The sequence below is a fragment of the Orcinus orca genome, chromosome 20, assembly GCF_937001465.1.
Source record: "Orcinus orca chromosome 20, mOrcOrc1.1, whole genome shotgun sequence".
NCBI classification, from domain to species: domain Eukaryota; kingdom Metazoa; phylum Chordata; class Mammalia; order Artiodactyla; family Delphinidae; genus Orcinus; species Orcinus orca.
In genome coordinates this window covers 18,528,343-18,548,148 of record NC_064578.1, presented here as the reverse complement: position 1 = coordinate 18,548,148, position 19,806 = coordinate 18,528,343, and the positions used below count along the sequence as shown (strand labels likewise).

General features: G+C 49.9%; 1 protein-coding gene across 1 annotated transcript; it reads right to left on the bottom strand.

Annotated features, from left to right (window-relative positions):
• Positions 1 to 4,316: 4,316 nt before the first annotated feature.
• DPEP3 (dipeptidase 3) lies at positions 4,317 to 9,821 on the bottom strand. The gene is made up of 10 exons (XM_004273436.3): positions 9,425 to 9,821; positions 9,029 to 9,155; positions 8,423 to 8,552; positions 8,192 to 8,333; positions 7,879 to 7,945; positions 7,585 to 7,761; positions 6,985 to 7,069; positions 6,376 to 6,451; positions 5,763 to 5,898; positions 4,317 to 5,661 (listed from the first exon to the last, which is right to left on the bottom strand). The coding sequence occupies exons 1-10, from the start codon at positions 9,661 to 9,663 to the stop codon at positions 5,425 to 5,427; spliced, it is 1,416 nt and encodes a 471-aa protein (XP_004273484.1). The 5' UTR covers positions 9,664 to 9,821; the 3' UTR covers positions 4,317 to 5,424.
• Positions 9,822 to 19,806: the final 9,985 nt, after the last annotated feature.

Below are 19,806 nucleotides of genomic sequence, written 5' to 3'. Positions count from 1 at the left end.
AAGACCAAGTTAAGGAATTCTCCCAAAAGAAGAAATAAAAAACAAAGAAAGAGAAAACAGAAAAGAGATATGGGAGGATAGAAAAACAAGTTCTAATATCTGCACAATAGGAATTCCAGAAAAAGAGTAAAATAAAAATGGAGAAAAAGTACAACATGAATGAACCTTGACAACATTATGCTAACTGTAGGAAGCCAGATACAAAGGTCACCTATTATATGATTCCATTTGTAAGAAATATCCAGGATAGGGAAATCCATAGAGACAGAAAGCAGATTGGTGGTTAGGGGGAAAGAGAAGGATGGGGAGCAACTGCTTAATGGGTAGAGGGTCTCCTTTTAGGGTGACTGAAATATTTTGGAACTAGATAGAAGTGGTGGTTGTTCAACATTGTGAATGTACTAAATGCCACTGAATTATTCACTTTAAAATGGTTAATTTTATGGTATGTGAATTTCACTTCAATAAATATAAATTGCTAGAACTATAGGGAGAAACTGATACATACACCATCACAGTGGAAGATTTCACCACAACTGTCATGCTTACAAATAGGTCAAAAAAATCACAAAAAAAACCCCAGCAAGATATAAAAGATTTTAATAACATAATTAATGATGGTGACCTAATGGACATGTATATAGTTCTACATACAACAATTGGAAAATTCCTTCTTTTGGTCAAGTATACTTGGAACATTTATAAAAATTGATTATTGGTTGTGAGGAATACCTCAACAGAACTTCTGCTTCCAATGACGACTGTGTAACAGCGGCCAAATATTCACACACCATAATAATATACAGTATATAGTTCACAAAATGAACACACCAGGTAACCAGCACCCAGATCAAGAAAGAGCACTTTACCAACAATCCTGAGGCCCTTCCTCATGCCCCCTTCCAGTCATTACCTCCCGAGGATACCCTTAAACAGACTTTTAACATCATAGATCCGTTTGGCTTGTTTTTGTACTTTATAGAAATGGAATAATATGATAGGTATTATTTTATATCTTGCTTCTTTCACTCAAGATTATTTTGTAAGATTCTCACAAGCTGTGGCGTGTGACTGTAATTTGTTCTTTTTCATTGCTGTGTACTCTTCCATGGAGTTAACATAGCACCATTGATTTCTCTATTGTTAGGTTATTTTCAATTTGAAATTATTAAAAATAGCTCTTCTGTAAATATATTTGTTCATGTCTTTCAGTGCACATGTGTGCAGGCATTTCTGTTGGGTCTTTATTTTTAATTTAATTAATTAATTAATTTACTTATTTATTTATGCAGGCTATGCCAGATTATCGTTGCAGCATGCAGGCTCTTAGCTGTGGCATGCGAACTCAGTTGTGGCATGCATGTAGGATCCAGTTCCCCAACCAGGGATTGAACCTGGGCCCCCTGCATTGGGAGCGCAGAGTCTTACCCACTGAATCACCAGGGAAGATCCTCTGCTGGGTCTTTAGGGAAAAAAAAATTTAAATCCTTGGGTATATGTGTCTTTAACTTTAGTAAATAATGTCAAACTCTTTTTTCAATGCAGTTTTTATCAGTTTACACTGCCACCAGCAGGGTATGAGAGAATACCTGCTGCTCCACACCCTTACAAACGCTTGGTATTGTTCATCTGTTGAATTTTAGTTATCCTTTTTTGTGAGTTTTATTTTGCATCTCCTTAGGGACTAGTAAGGTTGACTACCTTTTCATTTTCTTTTTTTAGTATTTATTTATTTATTTGTCCACGCTGGGTCTTTTTTTTAACATCTTTTTTTGAATTTTATTTTATTTATTTTTATACGTAGGTTATTTGTTATCTATGTTATACATATTAGTGTATGTATGTCAATCCCAATCTCCCAATTCATCCCACCACCACCATCCCCCCTGCTACTTTTCCCCCTTGGTGTCCATACGTTTGCTCTCTACATCTGTGTCACTATTTCTGCCCTGCAAACCGGATCATCTGTACCATTTTTCTAGCTTCCACATATATGTGTTAATATGTGATATTTGTTTTTCTCTTTCTTACTTCACTCTGTATGACAGTCTCTAGATCCATCCATGACTCTACAAATGACCCAATTTCGTTCCTTTTTATGGCTGAGTAATATTCCATTGTATCTATGTACCACATCTTCTTTATCCATTCATCTGTCGATGGGCATTTAGGTTGCTTCCATGACCTGGCTATTGTAAATAGTGTTGTAATGAACATTGGGGTGCATGTGTCTTTTTTTTTTTTCCTTTAACATCTTTATTGGAGTATAATTGCTTTACAATGGTGTGTTAGTTTCTGCTTTATAACAAAGTGAATCAGCTATATGTATACATATATCCCCATATCTCCTCCCTCTTGTGTCTCCCTCCCACCCTCCCTATCCCACCCCTCTAGGTGGTCACAAAGCACCGAGCTAATATCCCTGTGCTATGCAACTGCTTCCCACTAGCTAGCTATTTTACATTTGGTAGTGTATATATGTCCATGCTACTCTCTTACTTCGTCCCAGCTTACCCTTCCCCCTCCCTGTGTCCTCAATTCCATTCTCTATGTCTGCGTCTTTATTCCTGTCCTGCCCCTAGGTTCATCAGAACCATTTTTTTAGATTCCATATATATGTGTTAGCATACGGTATTTGTTTTTCTCTTGCTGACTTACTTCACTCTGTATGACAGACTCTAGGTCCATCCACCTCACTACAAATAACTCAGTTTCGTTTCTTTTTATGGCTGAGTAATATTCCATCGTATATATGTGCAACATCTTCTTTATCCATTCATCTGTCGATGGACACTTAGGTTGCTTCTATGTCCTGGCTACGGTAAATAGTGCTGCAATGAACACTGGGGTGAATGTGTCTTTTTGAATTATGGTTTTCTCAGGGTATATGCCCAGTAGTGGGATTGCTGGGTCATATGGTAATTCTATTTTTAGTTTTTTAAGGAACCTCCATACTGTTCTCCATAGTGGCTGTATCAATTTACATTCCCACCAACAGTGCAAGAGGGTTCCCTTTTCTCCACACCCTCTCCAGCATTTGTTGTTTGTAGATTTTCTGATGATGCCCATTCTGACTGGTGTGAGGTGATACCTCATTGTAGTTTTGATTTGCATTTCTCTAATAATTAGTGATGTTGAGCAGCTTTTCATGTGCTTCTTGGCCATCTGTATGTCTTGGAGAAATGTCTATTTAGGTCTTCTGCCCATTTTTTGATTGGCGTGTTTGTTTCTTTAATATTGAGCTGCATGAGCTGTTTATATATTTTAGAGATTAATCCTTTGTCCATTGATTCGTTTGCAAATATTTTCTCCCATTCTGAGGGTTGTCTTTTCATCTTGTTTATAGTTTCCTTTGCTGTGCAAAAGCTTTGAAGTTTCATTAGGTCCCATTTGTTTATTTTTGTTTCCATTGCTCAAGGAAGTGGTTCAAAAAAGATCTTGCTGTGATTTATGTCTAAGAGTGTTTTTCCTGTGTTTTCCTCTAAGAGTTTTATAGTGCCCGGTCTCACATTTAGGTCTTTAATCCATTTGAGTTTATTTTTGTGTATGGTGTTAGTGTTCATAATTTCATTCTTTTACATGTAGCTGTCCAGTTTTCCCAGCATCACTTATTGAAGAGCGTGCTGGGTCTTAGTTGCGGCACTCACCATCTTCATTGCTGGTGCAGGATCTTCATTGCGGCATGTGTAATCTTTTAAGCTGTGGCAAGTGAACTCTTAGTTGCAGCATGTGCGATCTAGTTCCCTGACCAGGAATCAAAGCCGGGCCCCCTGCATTGGGAGCGCTGAGTCTTAGCCACTGGACCACCAGGGAAGTCCCTTTCTAAGAGTTTTGTACTTTTATCTTTTGCATTTGGATCAATAACATATTCAAATAATTTTATTTTGTATGTTTTATTCTATATGGTGTGAACTAGGGGTCAATATTCTTTTTCTTTTTCACAAATGGATATCCAGTTTTTCCAGTTTGTCCTTATGGGTTCATTCAGCTTCTCCTCCACCTCACATCCAGCTCTCCTTTTTAACTCTGGCCCAGCTTACCTGTACAGATTTAATACCCAACACCAGATCAAGCAGCCTCTTCCATTGTCTCCTATATGTGCATAAAGTCTAATCCCTATAATAAATCTCTTATTTTATATCATTCACTGTGGATCTACTTATCTGATCAAATATTTACTGATATGATGCTCTTAAAGTGGGAAGACTCACTCTATTTGATGTCAAGACTTGTTTTAAAGTTGCCGAGATGGGACTTCCCTGGTGGCTCAGTGATTAAGAATCTGCCTACCAATGCAGGCGACACTGAGCTCCGGTCCGGGAAGATCCCACATGCTGCGGAGCAGCTAAGCCCGTGCGCTACAACTACTGAGCCTGCGCTCTACAGCCCGCGAGCCACAACTACTGAGTCCGCGTGCCACAACTACTGAAGCCCACGTGCCTAGAGCCCATGCTCCGCAACAAGAGAAGCCACCGCAATGAGAAGCCTGCGCACCACAACGAAGAGTAGTCCCCGCTCGCCGCAACTAGAGAAAGCCCGCGTGCAGCAACGAAGACCCAATGCAGCCAAAAATAAATTAATTAGAAAAAATAAAGTTGCCGTGATTAAAACTTTATAGTATTGATAATACAATAAACAAATAGCCCAAATAAATGGAACAGAATTCAAAGACAGACCCACATATATATGGACACAATTTATGTCATACGTGGCACTGTAGTCTCTCTGCTAATTTCGAGTTCCCATGGAAGGACCTTCGATCTGGCTCTGGCCCACCCTTGTGGATTGGGAGAGGAAAGTGGTCCGAGATGGAAGGCCTGTAGTAAGCTGAGCAGATGGCACTATGTTCCTTTATTTTTTTTCTTTCCAAGACCTGATTTCTCCACCTCCATTGAAAAATCAGTTTAAGAAAAAAAAGAGGACCCTACCTGAAAAATCTAAAAGCTTTTCACGCTTCCTCTCTTGACACTTCCAAACAAGTTAGTTTATGCTACAAAAGGTATCACCCTTTAAAAACAAACAAACAAAAACAAAAAAAAATTTTAAACCTTTCAGAGAGATTGGGAACTACCACTGTCACACTCCATGATGGGATCAACTCTGCTCTTGATTCCTTAGTGCTCTTCTGTGGGCTCAGGCTTTTAGAATAATAAGGTAAGATGCCTCTGCCTTTCCTGAGAAAGACAAAGCTGGAGGCTAATGGGAACCACCCATCTTGAGCAGCTGGGGCTAGAACATAAGCCGGCTCACCAACCAAGAGCCCACCAGACTCAACCCCCCTGCCTGTGAAGAAGGAAGGACGTTCACACCTGGCTCTGTACCCAAAATATTTATTCTCAGCATACCTATGTTTGTGCCTGGACCACTAGGAGGGGAACTTTGTGAGACTTTGACACAGTGACCTCTGGAGGACTGGCCAGGTCACTAGAGCCATAGGATGAGGATTGAGAAGGTGGCAGCAGCCATGAGCCCCAGGACGAGGTGTGGGGAGGCTTTTGAGGGCCTCTGGAGGGCCTGATTGGTTGGCCACTTGTTTCCCACCCGGTGTGTGGCCAGGTGTTCATTCTGAGGCTGAGTCAGGTGGGAGTGGCACGACCTGCCCACCTGCCTGTTTGGAAATTCATCCTCCGCAGGGCTCTGGCCACTGTTTTCCTCTCTCACCTGGGGATGAAAGTCAGCAGTCAGTGGCTTCCCCAGCACCACCCCACCATGCCCACCACCTGCTGAAACACTGAACCATCTTTTTGCCCAGCCCAGCATACCTGTTCCACGTGTCTGAAGACCCGTAGCAGGTTTCCACGAAGGACACCCTGCAGCTCTTCCTCCCTCCAGCCACGCCTCAGCAACTCCTCTATCAGTACCGGGTATGTGGACACGTCCTCCAGCCCCTGTGGGAACCTGTGTGGCTACCAGCTGGCTAACTGTGGACCCGATCCTGGCCTAGGGCCCACTGTCACACTAGCCCCAGCTATATGCGGGAAATGAAGGTCCGTGTTCTTCAGGATACTGAATGGAACTTTGGAAGCTCCTTGAAGACTGGGCTTCTGCAACATTTACCTGACGAGCAGATGCTCAGTCCACAGCACATCTACTGGGCTGGGAGTGGAGCATGTGCTGGGCAGATGGGGTCTCCTGTGAGGGGGTGGGTACTTAACAACTGTGATGGCTTGGAGTGGGAATGGGTCCACTGGGCCACAGGAAGGACAGGGCAAGTCCAGGAAACAGGTCCTGGGAGTGGGGAGATGTCAGGGGGGCTGGAAGACCAGAGTCTGTGGTGGAGGCCTGAAGGATGGGAGGACCATGGGATAAGGAACTGAGACTAAAGGACTCCCCACTGAACCCCCACCCAGGACAAACCCCAGGGGAAACACTCACCGGACAGACCCATCATAGTTTCCGCTAATCCCGATGAACTCAGATCCAGCGACGGCTCTGATGTGGTCAAAGTGATCTAGGGGGTGAGGGTTGTGGTGGGCAGCATGAGGCTAGAGTTAGATCCTGGGACCAGCCCTGGTCTGGGGGAACTCAGCGTGGCCAATTCCCCTGCCCACAGCACTACAGGACATAACAGCTGACTCCACAGAGCTCCCAGCCCATTGTGAGTTCTGAACTGGTTATAGGCTAGACACTGGACCCAGAGTGAACCTCAGGGCCACCAACCCCTTTGGATCTTTTCCTGCCCAGGAGCCACCATGCCTCTGGGTTCCTTGAGAGCCTGGTTGTGGGGCTCTGCCTGTCCTTTCCAGAGATGTGGGAGCAAACGTGAGACTCAGAGGCAGAGGCAATTGCCTCCCCAAAACCCAACAGCACTGGTTGTATCCCTAGATCTGGGTTCAGGGCAGTGAAGAGCTGTGTCTGCTCCCCTGAGCTGTTGGGAGGCCTGCCCAGGGCCCAGCAGGTACGCCAGACGCCTAGAGCTGTCCTGAGGGCCCTAGCGGCCACAGGCCAAGCTACAACTGCACAAGGAGTCGAAGCGGGGCTCACCTGCCACAGTGGACACGTTAGCAAACAGGTTACACGGCAGCACCCCCGTGGACAGCGACACCATCACAATGCCACCATTTTTCTTCTACATGGATAAACAAGTGGACACTCAGCTTGGCACTTCCGGCCCGATGGTCTGCCACCTATGCCCTGGGGGCCCTGATAGGGTAAGTGCTCACTCCTTGCCTGAGGGGTTGGGTAAGGCTTCACTTCTCTTGGCCCCTGGGTGGAACAGATTTGGCCTTGAGTTTCAGAGATTGGGGAGGGTTAACCAGCCTTGGGTCCAAGGGTGAGTGAGGCCTGGGCTGGTAGCTTTGTTCAGGGTCAAGGGTCTTTGGATAGGGACTTCCCTAGTGGCGCAGTGGTTAAGACTCCTCACTCCCAATGCAGGGGGCCCAGGTTCGATCCCTGGTCAGGGAACTAGATCCCACATGCATGCCACAACTAAGAGTTCTCATGCTGCAACTAAGGAACCCGCCTGCCTCAACAAAGACCCAGAGCAACCAAATAAGTGAATAAATAAATAAATATTTTTTAAAAAAAGGATCTTTGGATGAAGCATGCCTAGTCCCAGGTTTGAGGGCTGGGGTGGCTGCTCACCAGAAGTTGCAGGATGTCATCGGGAACATTCAGCATATTGTTGCACACAGCCTTGGCAGCTGAGTGGGAGAAGATCACAGGGGCCCTTGACACCTTCAGGGCTTGTCGCGCCAAGGTGTCTGACCCGTAGGACAAGTCCACCATCATGCCCAGGCGGTTCATTTCCCCTATCACCTTCTGCAGGGACAGGTGGGGTGTTTTTTTTTTTGCAGGGGGGTTGGTCGGGAGGGACGCACATGTATGCACATATCTGTAGGGAACGTGTGGGGTAGGATATGGAAAAGAAGTCCTTACCTCTCCAAAGCTTGTCAACCCACTGATGTTGGTGTAGAAGTGTTGAAACTTGGTGGAACTCTCTGCCCTGAAGGACAGCCAGAGGAAGGCAATCTAGCAGGCCCTACCTTGGCCAACAGAGCCTGGACTTCCAGGCTCTCTGTCCATCCATCCCACCTCAGAACAGCGTGAGGATCCAGACCAGCTGCTTTCTGGGAGTGTGAGGGACCTGCTGAGACCCCACAGCCTCCCTCTGTGGACCCCTCTGTCCTCATCTCTCTGGCAGTTTCCCCACCGTGTGTCTACCGTTCCACCCTGGCCAGGCACTGCTCACCAGGGCGTGTTGCAGGTGAAGGTGAGTGTCAGGTAGCGTACTCCCAGCAGATAGAGACTGCGCAGCACAGAGAGGCTGCTGTCTAGTGAGTGACCACCCTCCACACCAATAAGGCAAGCCAGCTTTCGAGTGCTGTTCAGTCCTAGAAGAGGGCAGAGAATCAAGCGGTCAGAGCCCAGGGCCAGAACCACCAGAGTGAGGCCCTGACTATCCTCCCATTCCCCAGCCCACCTCTGGCTGAGGTCACAAGCTCCAGTTCAGAGTAGGAGGCACACACGCGACGAATGAGGTCAATCTGCTCCAGCGTGAGGCGCACAGCATCCTGGTCCTGGGTGTGGCATGGTGCGTAGGCTGACCAGAACTGGGGGTTGGCCCAGGGGTCCAGAATGAGATCAGGGTGGACTCCAAGTGCCCTTGGCCTGCTACTCCTCCTCAGCCCCCAAGGTACTCATCTGGGTCAGTGGCCCTGAGTGCGGCACTGCATGACCCCGTGGTACCTTGAGGACTATTCAGCTTGCTGCCAGCAGCCTAACCGGCAGCACCCGTCCTCACCTGCCGTTTGTCCGTGTGCTATGTGAATGCCCCAAAGGCAATCCACCATATCCTTTGTGGTTTCAGAGCCCCCACGCTCGCCAGGGATTTTCTGATCACTTTCTTTGAGTCTCCACAGAACCTGGGCACCCATGCCTCTGGCCTGCTTTGACCTCCAACACCCCTGCACTCTCCAGCAGCCCCATGATGGCAGACTGCGTGTCCTCTGATAGTCAGAGGCCTGTCTACCCAGGTTCCTGTAGCCCCCACGTTCCCCAGCGGCCGTTAAGTGTGTCCCTCTGGTACCTGGGCACCCACGAGGCCATCCCTGAGCTTGTCCAGGCTGGTTTGGCCAAGGCTGAAATTGCGCAGGTTGCCCTCCTGTAGCTCGTTCCGGAAATGCTGTTTCAGGAACAGGGGCAGGTGGTTCTTGCTGGGGGGGGGTCAAGACAAAGTAAGAGTAGGGGGCGTGGCCTCCAGGTCCTGGGCCTGTTCTGTCCCAGCCCACCTCCTCCCTCACACAGACAGTAGTCCTGAGGAGTTCTTAGGTAGGGCGTTCCACCGGCAACGGGGTAATGGGGACGAAGGCGCCAGGGGTGATGGAGGAGAAAGCGGTGGTGTGAGGGAGCCTCCTACTAGCCCTTCCTCTCCCTCCCAGGGGCGGGTTCAGCCCCCACCAGCCGGCACACAGCACCGACGCACCCATCCACGAGCCGGAAGTCCCGCATCAGGGCCCGCGCGCGCTCATGCAGACTCGAGGCTCTCGGGGAGCCCGGCGCTGTTGGGGCGCTGGAGGTGTCCGGCCTGGTCGAGGCGCTGGGGGTTCCCTGCGTGGTCTGAGCGCGGGTTACCGGCCACAGCAGCAGCCACAGCAGGAGCAGCAGACGCAGAAGAGGCCGCCGGGTGAGTGCGCGGGGAGCCTCGAGGCCTACGGGCAGCATGCTGCACAGGGCCGAGCAGGCGGGCAGAGGCGGGTCTCGAGAGCCTGAGAGGGGCGAGCGAGAGTCAGAGGGCGACGTTGGGGTCCCAACCGTCGATGTAGGTGACCCAGCGGCGCGGCCTCGTGTGACGCGCGGCTGGAGTCAGGACGCTCGACAGACGGGCGGGGACCCACAATGCCGCCTCACAGCGTGGTCGCCAGGGGGCGATAGGATCTTCCGCCCCGACCAGAACGGCGCACTAATGGGCCAGGCTGGCTTCTGTTGCGAGCGCCCGCTAGCGATGCATCGCGGGCTCCCTCCGACCCTGCTCCCGGCCCTCCAGCCACCCCTCCCGAGCTGTGTGTACCTACTGACTCGGGGAGGAGGCCCGTGGGGGAACTGGGAGGGGTCCAGGAATCTTCCTAATTTCACCTCTAGCCAGGCAGGTCGCAGGTCCATGTGGGGTTTTATTTGCAGGGATATTCCCGCCCTCCAACGGGTTAAATATTCCATGAAATTCTAGGAAGAATTAGAATTCAGAAGAGTGAATTCGATCTGTATGTTTTGACGGACAGAAAAGTGATTCCCTATATATTTTTAATAAAAGTGAAATATAAGAATAATACTTATGGGAGACCATTTTGTTTTAGTATCTCGTGTTAAAATTTACTTCTGTGCATGTGTTGTTACACACACACACACACACACACACACACACACACACACAAAACACCCTAGAGGAATATACATACTAAACATTAGTTAATGGTCGCCATCTTGGGAAGGAGGTTACCTACTCCCTGGTCAATTTATGTCTCTTTTTTTTTTTTTTTTTGCGGTACGCGGGCCTCTCACCGCTGCGGCCTCTCCCTTTGCAGAGCACAGGCGCCGGACGCGCAGGCTCAGCGGCCATGGCTCACGGGCCCAGCCGCTCCGCGGCATGTGGGATATTCCCGGACCGGGGCACGAACCCGTGTCCCCTGCACTGGCAGGCAGACTCTCAACCACTGCGCCACCAGGGAGGCCTCTGTCTCATTTTTTTTTGTATATGGTCATCCTGGCTGAGGGAAGTCGGAGGCAGTGCTGGTGAAGGCTGGCCATGGTGGTAAGAGGTTCATGAAGGCACCAGAACAGTAGCTGAGCCTTGAAAGGATGGGGCTTGGATACTGCAGGGGAGTGGAGAGGGCATCTGGATTGGCCAGTAGCCTAGGCAAAGGTCTGGTTTGAGCAGGATGAGTGTGCTGTGGGGGAAGAGCTGGAAGAGTCTCCAAGGCACAGAGTAGGGGGACAGGGTCCAGTTAGGGCCCTTGGTGCTAAGAGCATGAGAGGCTTAGTCTCCTAAGGATAGACAGAACTCCTCCTTCAGGACAAGGTGGTTTCCCGGCTGGCCAGTGGCCTGGACAGTATAATTCGTTGTTTTCTGCAGAAAAAGCTATGGTTTAGGGGGAACTGATCTCAAAACTGCAGTTGGGTGGCATCTGAGCCTCCTGGGCCTGCATCAGGTCCTGCCAGGCTGAGAGGGGTCAACAACACAGGCTGAAATCTAGTCTGAGTTGTCCCCCCACTTTTGCATTTGTGTGTGTCTCCTCTCTCTTGGACTCCCTGACAAGCTGGCCTCCCCTCTCAGCGCCAGAGGGACCTTGGCCTCTGGTGACCACTGCCTCCTGTCTATCACTGCCCCCTGCCTCTTTCTCATGCCTCAGGGGTAAGGACAAAGTCTGACCTGGTTGCCTCCAGCTTGCCTTCCTCAGCTCAGGAAGGACAAAGGGGGGTGGAGGTGTTTATATTCTGGTGACTCATACATCTGAGCTGACCTGCCACGGAGGTCTTCATTTAAGTGACATTAAACAACCTAATGCATGATGACTTTGCTGATAGTTTCTCAAAAGTGCAGAAGCTTTTCGTATACATTTGTTTCCTATATTAGTCTTAGGTAAAAGGAGAGGGCATAATGTTTACAGTTAATTTTAAAATGTTATCAAATTAATGCATACGCAGTTTCAAATGTCTGGTTGACTAAGTAAATAAATCAAAGTTACAGTCCTCCTGACAATCATTAGAAAAGTTGGGAAAAATATGAAAAGGATCTTCTTGAAGGCATCAGGGAGTTAACAAGATACTGAAAAATTACTTGTGAAGGATCCAGGGAGGGTGGAAACTCAGAGGTGGGCCAGGTCTTTGGGCTGTTTCTTCCACTAGGGACTTTGTGGGGCTAAGGAAATAGAGATTAGTATCCAGGGTCCCCCAAAAGTAAGGAAGAACGCTGAGGAGTTAGAACACAAGACAGCACACCCTAGGGGAAAGAGTGAATCAGGCCTCAGCAATCCTGGGTATCAAACAATTGTCTCTCAACTGCAGATCCAGCCTTATGTTATTCTCTGCTCTGTGAGGCTGGGGCTTGAACTCTTGAAACCACATTTCCTAGCCACCCAGCTGGCTTCCTATTACATTCTGCCAGTAGGAGTTACCAGAGAAAGGGAGATGGAAAGACAGGAGAGGAAAACAGGAATGTCTCCCTCATTTTTTGTGTTTATGTCAGTGCGGCTCCAAGCAGTGGCAGTTGGCTGCGAGCTCCAACTTCTTCGGGCCATCGTTGAGCAGCCCTGTCATGCCCATTCAGAACACCTGTACCGACTGAGCAGAGCCTTAGATACCCTAGAGGTCTGAGCGCCAGCAACACAGGGCCCTTCTATAAGCTTCTATCTTCTAGTAACCTCCACCTCTTCCCATTTCCCCCTAATTGGACTCTGAGCTGGATCAGCTCAGCTTGGAAGGCTCTGAAATGGGATTAAGGTGATCTCGGAGTGCTGCTCAATCCATCCAAAAGAAGTCAAGCAAGGAGAGAACAGGTGAAACAAATAGAAAGCACTATTAGAACTTTCTGAGTAACAGTTCAGAGACCAACCAACTTGGACCCTGAGGCAAGAGGAAAAATGTGTACTTCTATACACATTATAAATGTATTTTTTAATGGTTAGTTTTTCCAGGATATTAAAATAGTTGAAAAAAATGGAAGAACTTAAAAGTAGGTGTATTAAAACGCACAACACTATTTTATGTTTCCATATTTTACTTATACTCAAACCAGAATTATAATTTTATTTCCCTGGCTTTAATGGAAGCAAACTCATGAATAATATTTTCAAAACCTGCTTCTTCGCTTAGTTCATTTTCTATTGATAGATTGAATGTTTGACAATTTCTCTTGACCAAGTGACATTCTTCAGTAATTTTTTTTTTTTTTGCCTTACGCGGGCTTCTCACTGTTGTGGCCTCTCCCGTTGCGGAGCACAGGCTCCGGACACGCAGGCTCAGCGGCCGTGGCTCACGGGCCCAACCTCTCCGCGGCACGTGGGATCCTCCCGGACCAGGGCACGAACCCGTGTCCCCTGCATCGGCAGGCGGACTCTCAACCACTGCGCCACCAGGGAAGCCCTATGACAGCTTTTAAGATAATCTTTGGGGGAATTCCCTGGTGGTCCAGTGGTTAGGACTCCGCATTCTCCTTACCGAAGGCAAGGGTTCAGTTCCTGGTCGGGAAACTAAAATCCCACAAACCGCACCGCATGGCAAAAAAAAAAAACCCAAAACCAAAAAACAACCTTTGGTCTTTGGCTCCTTGAAGTTTGATTTTTTTTTTCTGTTAAGTTTGATTTTGAAATGCATTTGGTGGTATTATGAATAGTGCTGCTATAAATATTATTTCATATACCTTTTTAGGGAACTGCGGAACATATGTATGCATTCCTCTTGGATATATAGCTGGGATGAAATTGCTCAGCCAATGGGATATGTGTAGATTGTTAGCATTAACTATCATCTTTTATTAGTCATTATCTTTTTATCATGTTATTTATTATTATTACCTCTCATTATGCTTTAAATGAACTTATTTATTTTATTTTATTTATTTATTTTTGACTGCGTTGGGTCTTCATTGCTGCGCGTGGGCTTTCTCTAGCTGCGGCGAGCAGGGGCCACTCCCGCAGCAGTGCGCGGGCTTCTCAGTGCGGCGGCCTCTCCCGTTGCAGAGCATGGGCTCTAGGTACGCGGGGCTCTGTAGTTGTGGCATGATGGCTCTAGAGTGCAGGCTCAGTAGTTGTGGCTCACGGGCTTAGTTGCTCCGTGGCATGTTGGATCTTCCCGGACCAGGGCTCGGACCTGTGTCCCCTGCATTGGCAGGTGGATTCTTAACCACTGTGCCCCCAGGGAAGCCCTACCTCTCATTATCAACTCAGTGTATTAACTCAATTTTGGCTATAATTAGTGCAGTTGCTATTATCATTAATGAACTGGGGGAAGATGGGGTGGTTGTCTAAGTAGCCTGAACCGATTAGAGAGGAAGTCCCTGAGGAACAGGGGAGGAGGTGTGCCCACATCCAGAGCAGTCTAGCCATTGGAGGTCCATGGCCCATTAAGTAGCCTGAGATTCTGGGCTCTGTCCAAATAGGTACAAAGATCATTTGTGATCTAGGCATGTTCTCTTCTTGGGCATCTGAACCAGCATTCCCTGAAAGATCCCCAGGTGGTACTCAGTGGGTCAGGATCTGGATTGAGGTGAGCTACACAGAGGGAACCGAGCCACCCACTGTCTTCTTCCAGTGCTGAGCCAAGCCACCTGTGTTTCCTCAGGCCACTGCCAACAGGTCTTCCTTGAGTATCCGGTGTCTAAACTGCAGGGTCCCCCACCAAACCCCAGTATTGGGAGCCTGCACCACAGACCCCACCACGGAGAAGGACACTCACGCTGATTCCATTTCTAAAGCATTTATTTTCACGAAATGTTTGTGCTCGCATGCAAGGAAACTGTGGGGTATCTGTGGCTGCCAAAGTGACATCTGGCAGGATTAACTGGATCACCAGAGCCAAATAATGAGGACTGGGAAGGCAGCAATAACTGTGGGGCCTGGGCCCATGTGGGGGCAAGATTTTGAGAATGACCACTTAGGTGACAAAATGGGATTCCCATGAACCGCAGCTCTGGTTAGTTTCTGGTCTGGAGCCAGATCCTCTCTCTGATGCAGACGTGGGAGGACGGAGCGGCAAGAGCTGCCCAGCTGCTCATCTGGGAACTCATCCTCCAAGGGACTCTGTCCCTCGTTCTCCTCCTGTACCTGGAGGCGGCAGTCAGCGGGCAGCAGCTCTCACAGCACCCCCGCATACACCTGCTCAGACCACCTGCTCAGAGCTACTCTTTTGCCCAGCCCAGCATACCTGTTCCACCTCTCCGAAGACCCGCCGCACGTTTCCTCGAAGCACACCCCAGGGCTCTTCCTCACTCCAGCCATGCCCCAGCAACTCCTCTATCAGTACCGGGTATATGGACACGTCCTCCAGCCCCTGTGGGAACCTGTGTGGCCACCAGCCAGCGAGCTGTTGGGCCTCAGACCTGTTCCCTAGTCCTGAGTCAGAACTGAAGCCCTATGTGTCCAGGGTCCACTGAACCACAACCCTGGTCAGATGTGGAAAATGGAGACTTGGAAAGAGTAAATGATTCACTCCTGCTCTTCATCCTTCAGAGGAAGGCCCCCAAAAGCACCTCGACTATTCACCAAAAGTCATCGAATTGTACTGTTAAGATCTATGCCTTTCACTGAATGCAATTTTTGCCTCCATTTATAAAGAGAAGAAAAGCTTTTTAAGAACTGGGTTGACCCCCCCTGCATGCACAGGCCCAACTGCAGGCAGAGAAGATGGTTAGCCCAGCCCAGACCTTGCTAAGAGTCTGCTCAGAGGCCGTGGGTCTGCTGGCACTGGATGGGCGCAGATGCTGGGCAGATGAGCTCTCTGTGGTGTTTGAGACAAATATGATGACCTAGAGTAGGGCCAAAAAGACAGAAGAGCCCAGGAAGCAGACCCTGGGGGAGGGGAGATACCAGTTGGGCCAGCACACCTGAGGCTATGGTCAAGGCCATGAGGACCACAGTGTGGTGGGCACAGCGGCTGTGAAAGCCCCACTGCTGCCCAGCCAGCCTGAGACAAGCTACGGGAAGCACTCACTGGCCAGCCCCGTCATAATCTCCGCCAATCCCCATGAACTTGCATCCAATGACTGCCCTGATGTGGTTGAAGTGATCTGAAGAATGGAAAGTCAGCAGTGTGGGGCTTCCAAGGCAGGGGTGGGGGTGATGACTGGCCTCTGTTGATTCCCCTTTTTGCAGCCTGTAGGCCAAACAGGCCAGTTCCTTCATGGCCTGGCACCGAGAGTACCAACTAGAGGGCCCTGAGGTTTGATCTGCAGTGATCCCAGCTGGCTCTAGACTGGACTTCAGATTTGGAGTGGACCCCAGAGCCCCCTGTTTGGGCCATTTCCTACCCAAGATTCACCCTGCCTCCCAGTCTCCTTGAGAACCTGTGGGGGCTCCTTTCCCCGGGTGTGGAGGATGAGAGAGGAACAAGAGTACAACTGATGAAGACCCCAGAGACCTAAGGAGCTGTCCAGTCCCTTGGCCAGAGGTAGGGGCAGTGCGCTGTAGGAGCCCCTGCAGAGGCACAGATGGGCAGTGCCTGGGCTGTGTGTCTGACACTCCCACTGCTCCGAGGGGGCGCCCTAGGTTGCTCTCCCCCGCCTCTAACCTTCCTGTCCAAGCTGGGGTGCTTCTCTCAGAGGGCCACCTTCAGCCCGAGGCCTCCCGGGAGCACACGTCATCCCCATCTGCCTGCAGCCGGCCCCGCCCACCCCGAGGGCTGCGTGTGAGTGTCTCTGTGGCCACAGGTGCTCTAGGCTCCCGGTTTCCCGGTACTGGGCCATGGTGGCTGGTGTGGGGGAAGAGATAGTTTCTGGAAATGGGGGGGGGTAACCTTGTGAGCTCTGGATTCAGGAAGGGGCCCTCTGCCCCCGACCTTCTCTCTCCACCTACTCGACTCCCCAAACTGCATGACCATTCTCTGGGGACTTCAACCAGCACCTGAGAACTATCAGGAACCTCCCCCACTTCTGTCAGCCAGCCTCAGGAAAGAGCGCCCTCAGGAGTTGCTACACCTCCCCAGGGCCTGAATAGAGGGACTTTGGGATGTGAACTGAACAACCTTCTGGGGAGAGTCAGCGACCCTTTTACTCAACAGAGCAGGAACCCAGTCAGCAGGCTATTTGAGTGGAAGGAAATGAAGTCATTTCCATGGCAGCAGAGCCCCCACCACAGCAACCTTCCTCCCAGAGCTGTTGGCTGACCTTCTGGCCAGGATCCCTCCTACCTCAGTGTGGAAGGCCCGGCCTCGTGGAGAAGTATAGGTTCTGAGGAAAGACCTGGCACCTGGGTTCTGCTGCTACACCTGCCTTATCTCGTGGCCCTTGTGGCTCTAGCTTCCCCAGAAACCTCAAGGGCTAAGTGCCTGTGCTTGCTCAGAGGCCGCACGCCATTCCCCATTTCCAGCCTCAGGCCCTCCCCCAGCTGCCTCCTCTAGGGACCCCCTCCCCCCAACACACACACACACACACACACACACACACACACACACACACACAGGGGATGTGCCTTCTCACAGAAGCTCAACCACTGAGATGCTTTAGGGACTGTGCCCAAACTCCTTCATCCCCAGCCTCTCAAGTTTTTGCTCTGATCCCTGGCACGCCCTGGAGCTGTTCCACCTTTGGAACCTTTCCCGGGTGGCAGGAGTGCCTAGCACAGGGGTAGTGACCTAAGTCTGAGCACTGGCGACCCTAGAAATCTGTTACACAAAAACATTTTATTGAGCAGTAAGTGACCCCACTGGGGACAGAAAGGGCTGGCAATAAAGGAGCATGTGAACCTCGGGGCAGGGGGCATGCTGCTTGACTCTCCATCCTGTTCTTGCTTCAGGGAGCAGGTCTTCCTGGGTCTCTCTGTCCTGCCTCCTGAGACCCCAGGCAGGAGGTTCTTTGGGAAGCCACAGATTGCCGCTTTCAGTTTCAAAAAGCCCAGCTCCCCCCTGGTTTGTGGTGGTGGCCGCTGACAACGGCTCAGGGCGGGAGCCCATGTGGTAGACTGCTAAGGCTTCTCTGCACCCTGTCTGTGCTCCTGCATCCTCCTCGGCTCGCAGAGTGTAGGCTTTTCTTTCTTCAGCTCACCAAGGGGCCCCTGAGGATTGAGCAGAGGAACGTCAGGTTTTCTTCCAGGCCAGCTTCAGCCCTGGGATGTTCAGGGCAGATTCTCATTCAAAACTCAGTTTCTGAGGCTCCTTGCTTACGGCCATTTAGTGTGGAAGGAGGCTCCTGGCTGAGGAAGGCTCAGGCAGAATGACTCAGGTTCTAATCTGTGGCAGTGGGCAGTGGGGGGGAGTCACTGCAGGAAGAGGCATTCGCTGCCTTAGGCAGTTAAACCATTGCCCTCTCTTCAGAATGACTCAGCCAGAAAGATTCTGTGGAGTCCGCCTCCGGGCACCATGCAACAATCGATGGATTTTGGGTCTGGAGCAACCAAGATCTTTGTCCGACTCTTCCGGAGCGTGCTTTCTCTTGGGAGCACGTCTAGGGACTGGCTTCTCTGCTTCCACCTTTGCTGGCGTGGCCAAAGGAACATCCCCGTAGACCCGGTCGCCACCAACTAGGGAGTATGTCTCCCCGTGCCGGCCCAACTGCGTTTCTCCACACTCTCGGCAGAGGACATGGTAGTGACCAGGTGTAGGAGGAGAAACGGGAGCCACTGCTGCTGCAAAGAAAATCAGAACTGATCAGTCACTTCTGCTGTACACAGTCTCCTGCCAGAATTTCCCTCTCTCATGTCTCTCCCAGTTTCTGGCTGAAGACCTTTAATCTACTTGACATCCAAAACACAGGCTTGGCCCATCACCTCTATGAGTCCCTAGAGAAGGGACACTGGCTGCAAAAGCAATTCCTAGAGCCTACGGCTGCAGCAGATGAGGACGTCTCTCCACCGTTTCCAGGGGAAACAGTAGAACCCAAAAGTAATTGCAATCATGATCCTCTCCATCTCTCCCTTCCACAACAGAGAAAACATTTCTTGCAGTCTGTCACTTCTGAGGCTTTAATGGAAATGTCTTTCAAGTTTTGGAAAAAAATAATCTAATATAAATTGGTTAAGAACCCCACCCACCTTGGCAGCCCCTCTTGGGCCCCATTTATACTTCCTGTTTCAACCACACTGAACTCTAGCCCTCTGATACTTTTATGTAGATTAGAACAAGGCCAAATGCTGAGGCAGAGTGATCAGGAGACTCAGAACCGGGTTCTGGGTACCAAGTCTAGGCTCACGTCCACCCAGCCCCCTGGGACACCATCTCCTCGGCCCTCCAGTCTCACTAGCACTTCATCACCCGCCTTGGTTCTTCTGGTCTTCCCATCAATATGGCACCACCGTCTCCCCTAGTTCTCAGCAGCTGAGTAAGGGATGTGTCTGAGGGGACCGATATAGACGCCTACATGACAGCACAGAGGTGCCTGGGTTTGAAGGGGCGGTTCAAGAGTGGCCCTCTTCCTCAAACTGCTCCATTTACCATTTGCCAACAAAAATGCACTTGTCTTTTGCTAAGAGGCCAATCGGGAAAGGGTCTGAATGGAAGCATCCTGTAGCCCAAAGGGGAAGGCTACATTTATACCAGACAGTATACATTATACCAGACAGTTTGGAAGAATAAAAGCAAAGACACAGGGCTTCCCTGGTGGCACAGTGGTTGAGAGTCCGCCTGCCGATGCAGGGGACATGGGTTCGTGCCCCGGTCCGGGAAGATCCCACATGCCACAGAGCGGCTGGGCCCGTGAGCCATGGCCGCTGAGCCTGCGCGTCCGGAGCCTGTGCTCCGCAACAGGAGAGGCCACCACAGTGAGAGGCCCGCGTACCGCAAAAAAAAAAAAGCAAAGACACACTCTTCTCGACCTTGTCCTGCCCCAAATATAAATTCATAACACCCTCACATTTTTACAACTGAGGACTTAAAAAAACCAAGAGGTTAAGGGGCCTACCCAGTGTTACACAGGTAGTGGAGAGGTGTTCTGCTCAGTGGTTAGGTTCATGTCGGGGCTCCGGATTTACAGCTGATAGGAATGTGAGGACAAGCTCACGCCATTTCAAACATTTCCAAGTGATACTGAGAGAGATGTTAAAGGTGCAAAATGAGGGTGCTGAATGACCTCACAAAATGGGAATGGTGGGCCCATTTTAACATGAAATTGAAAACAAATTCATGACAAAAGGACATAATACAAAATGACAACATAATCATTACACT

Bases quoted from the DNA above. Each gene is read 5' to 3' on its own strand.
- DPEP3 (XM_004273436.3), bottom strand. From the start codon at position 9,663: ATGCTGCCCGTAGGCCTCGAGGCTCCCCGCGCACTCACCCGGCGGCCT. The intron at 7,762-7,878 runs GTAAGGACTTCT...CTGTCCCTGCAG, and splicing joins GGTTGACAAGCTTTGGAGAG to AAGGTGATAGGGGAAATGAA. The intron at 7,070-7,584 runs GTGAGCAGCCAC...TTATCCATGTAG, and splicing joins ATGACATCCTGCAACTTCTG to AAGAAAAATGGTGGCATTGT.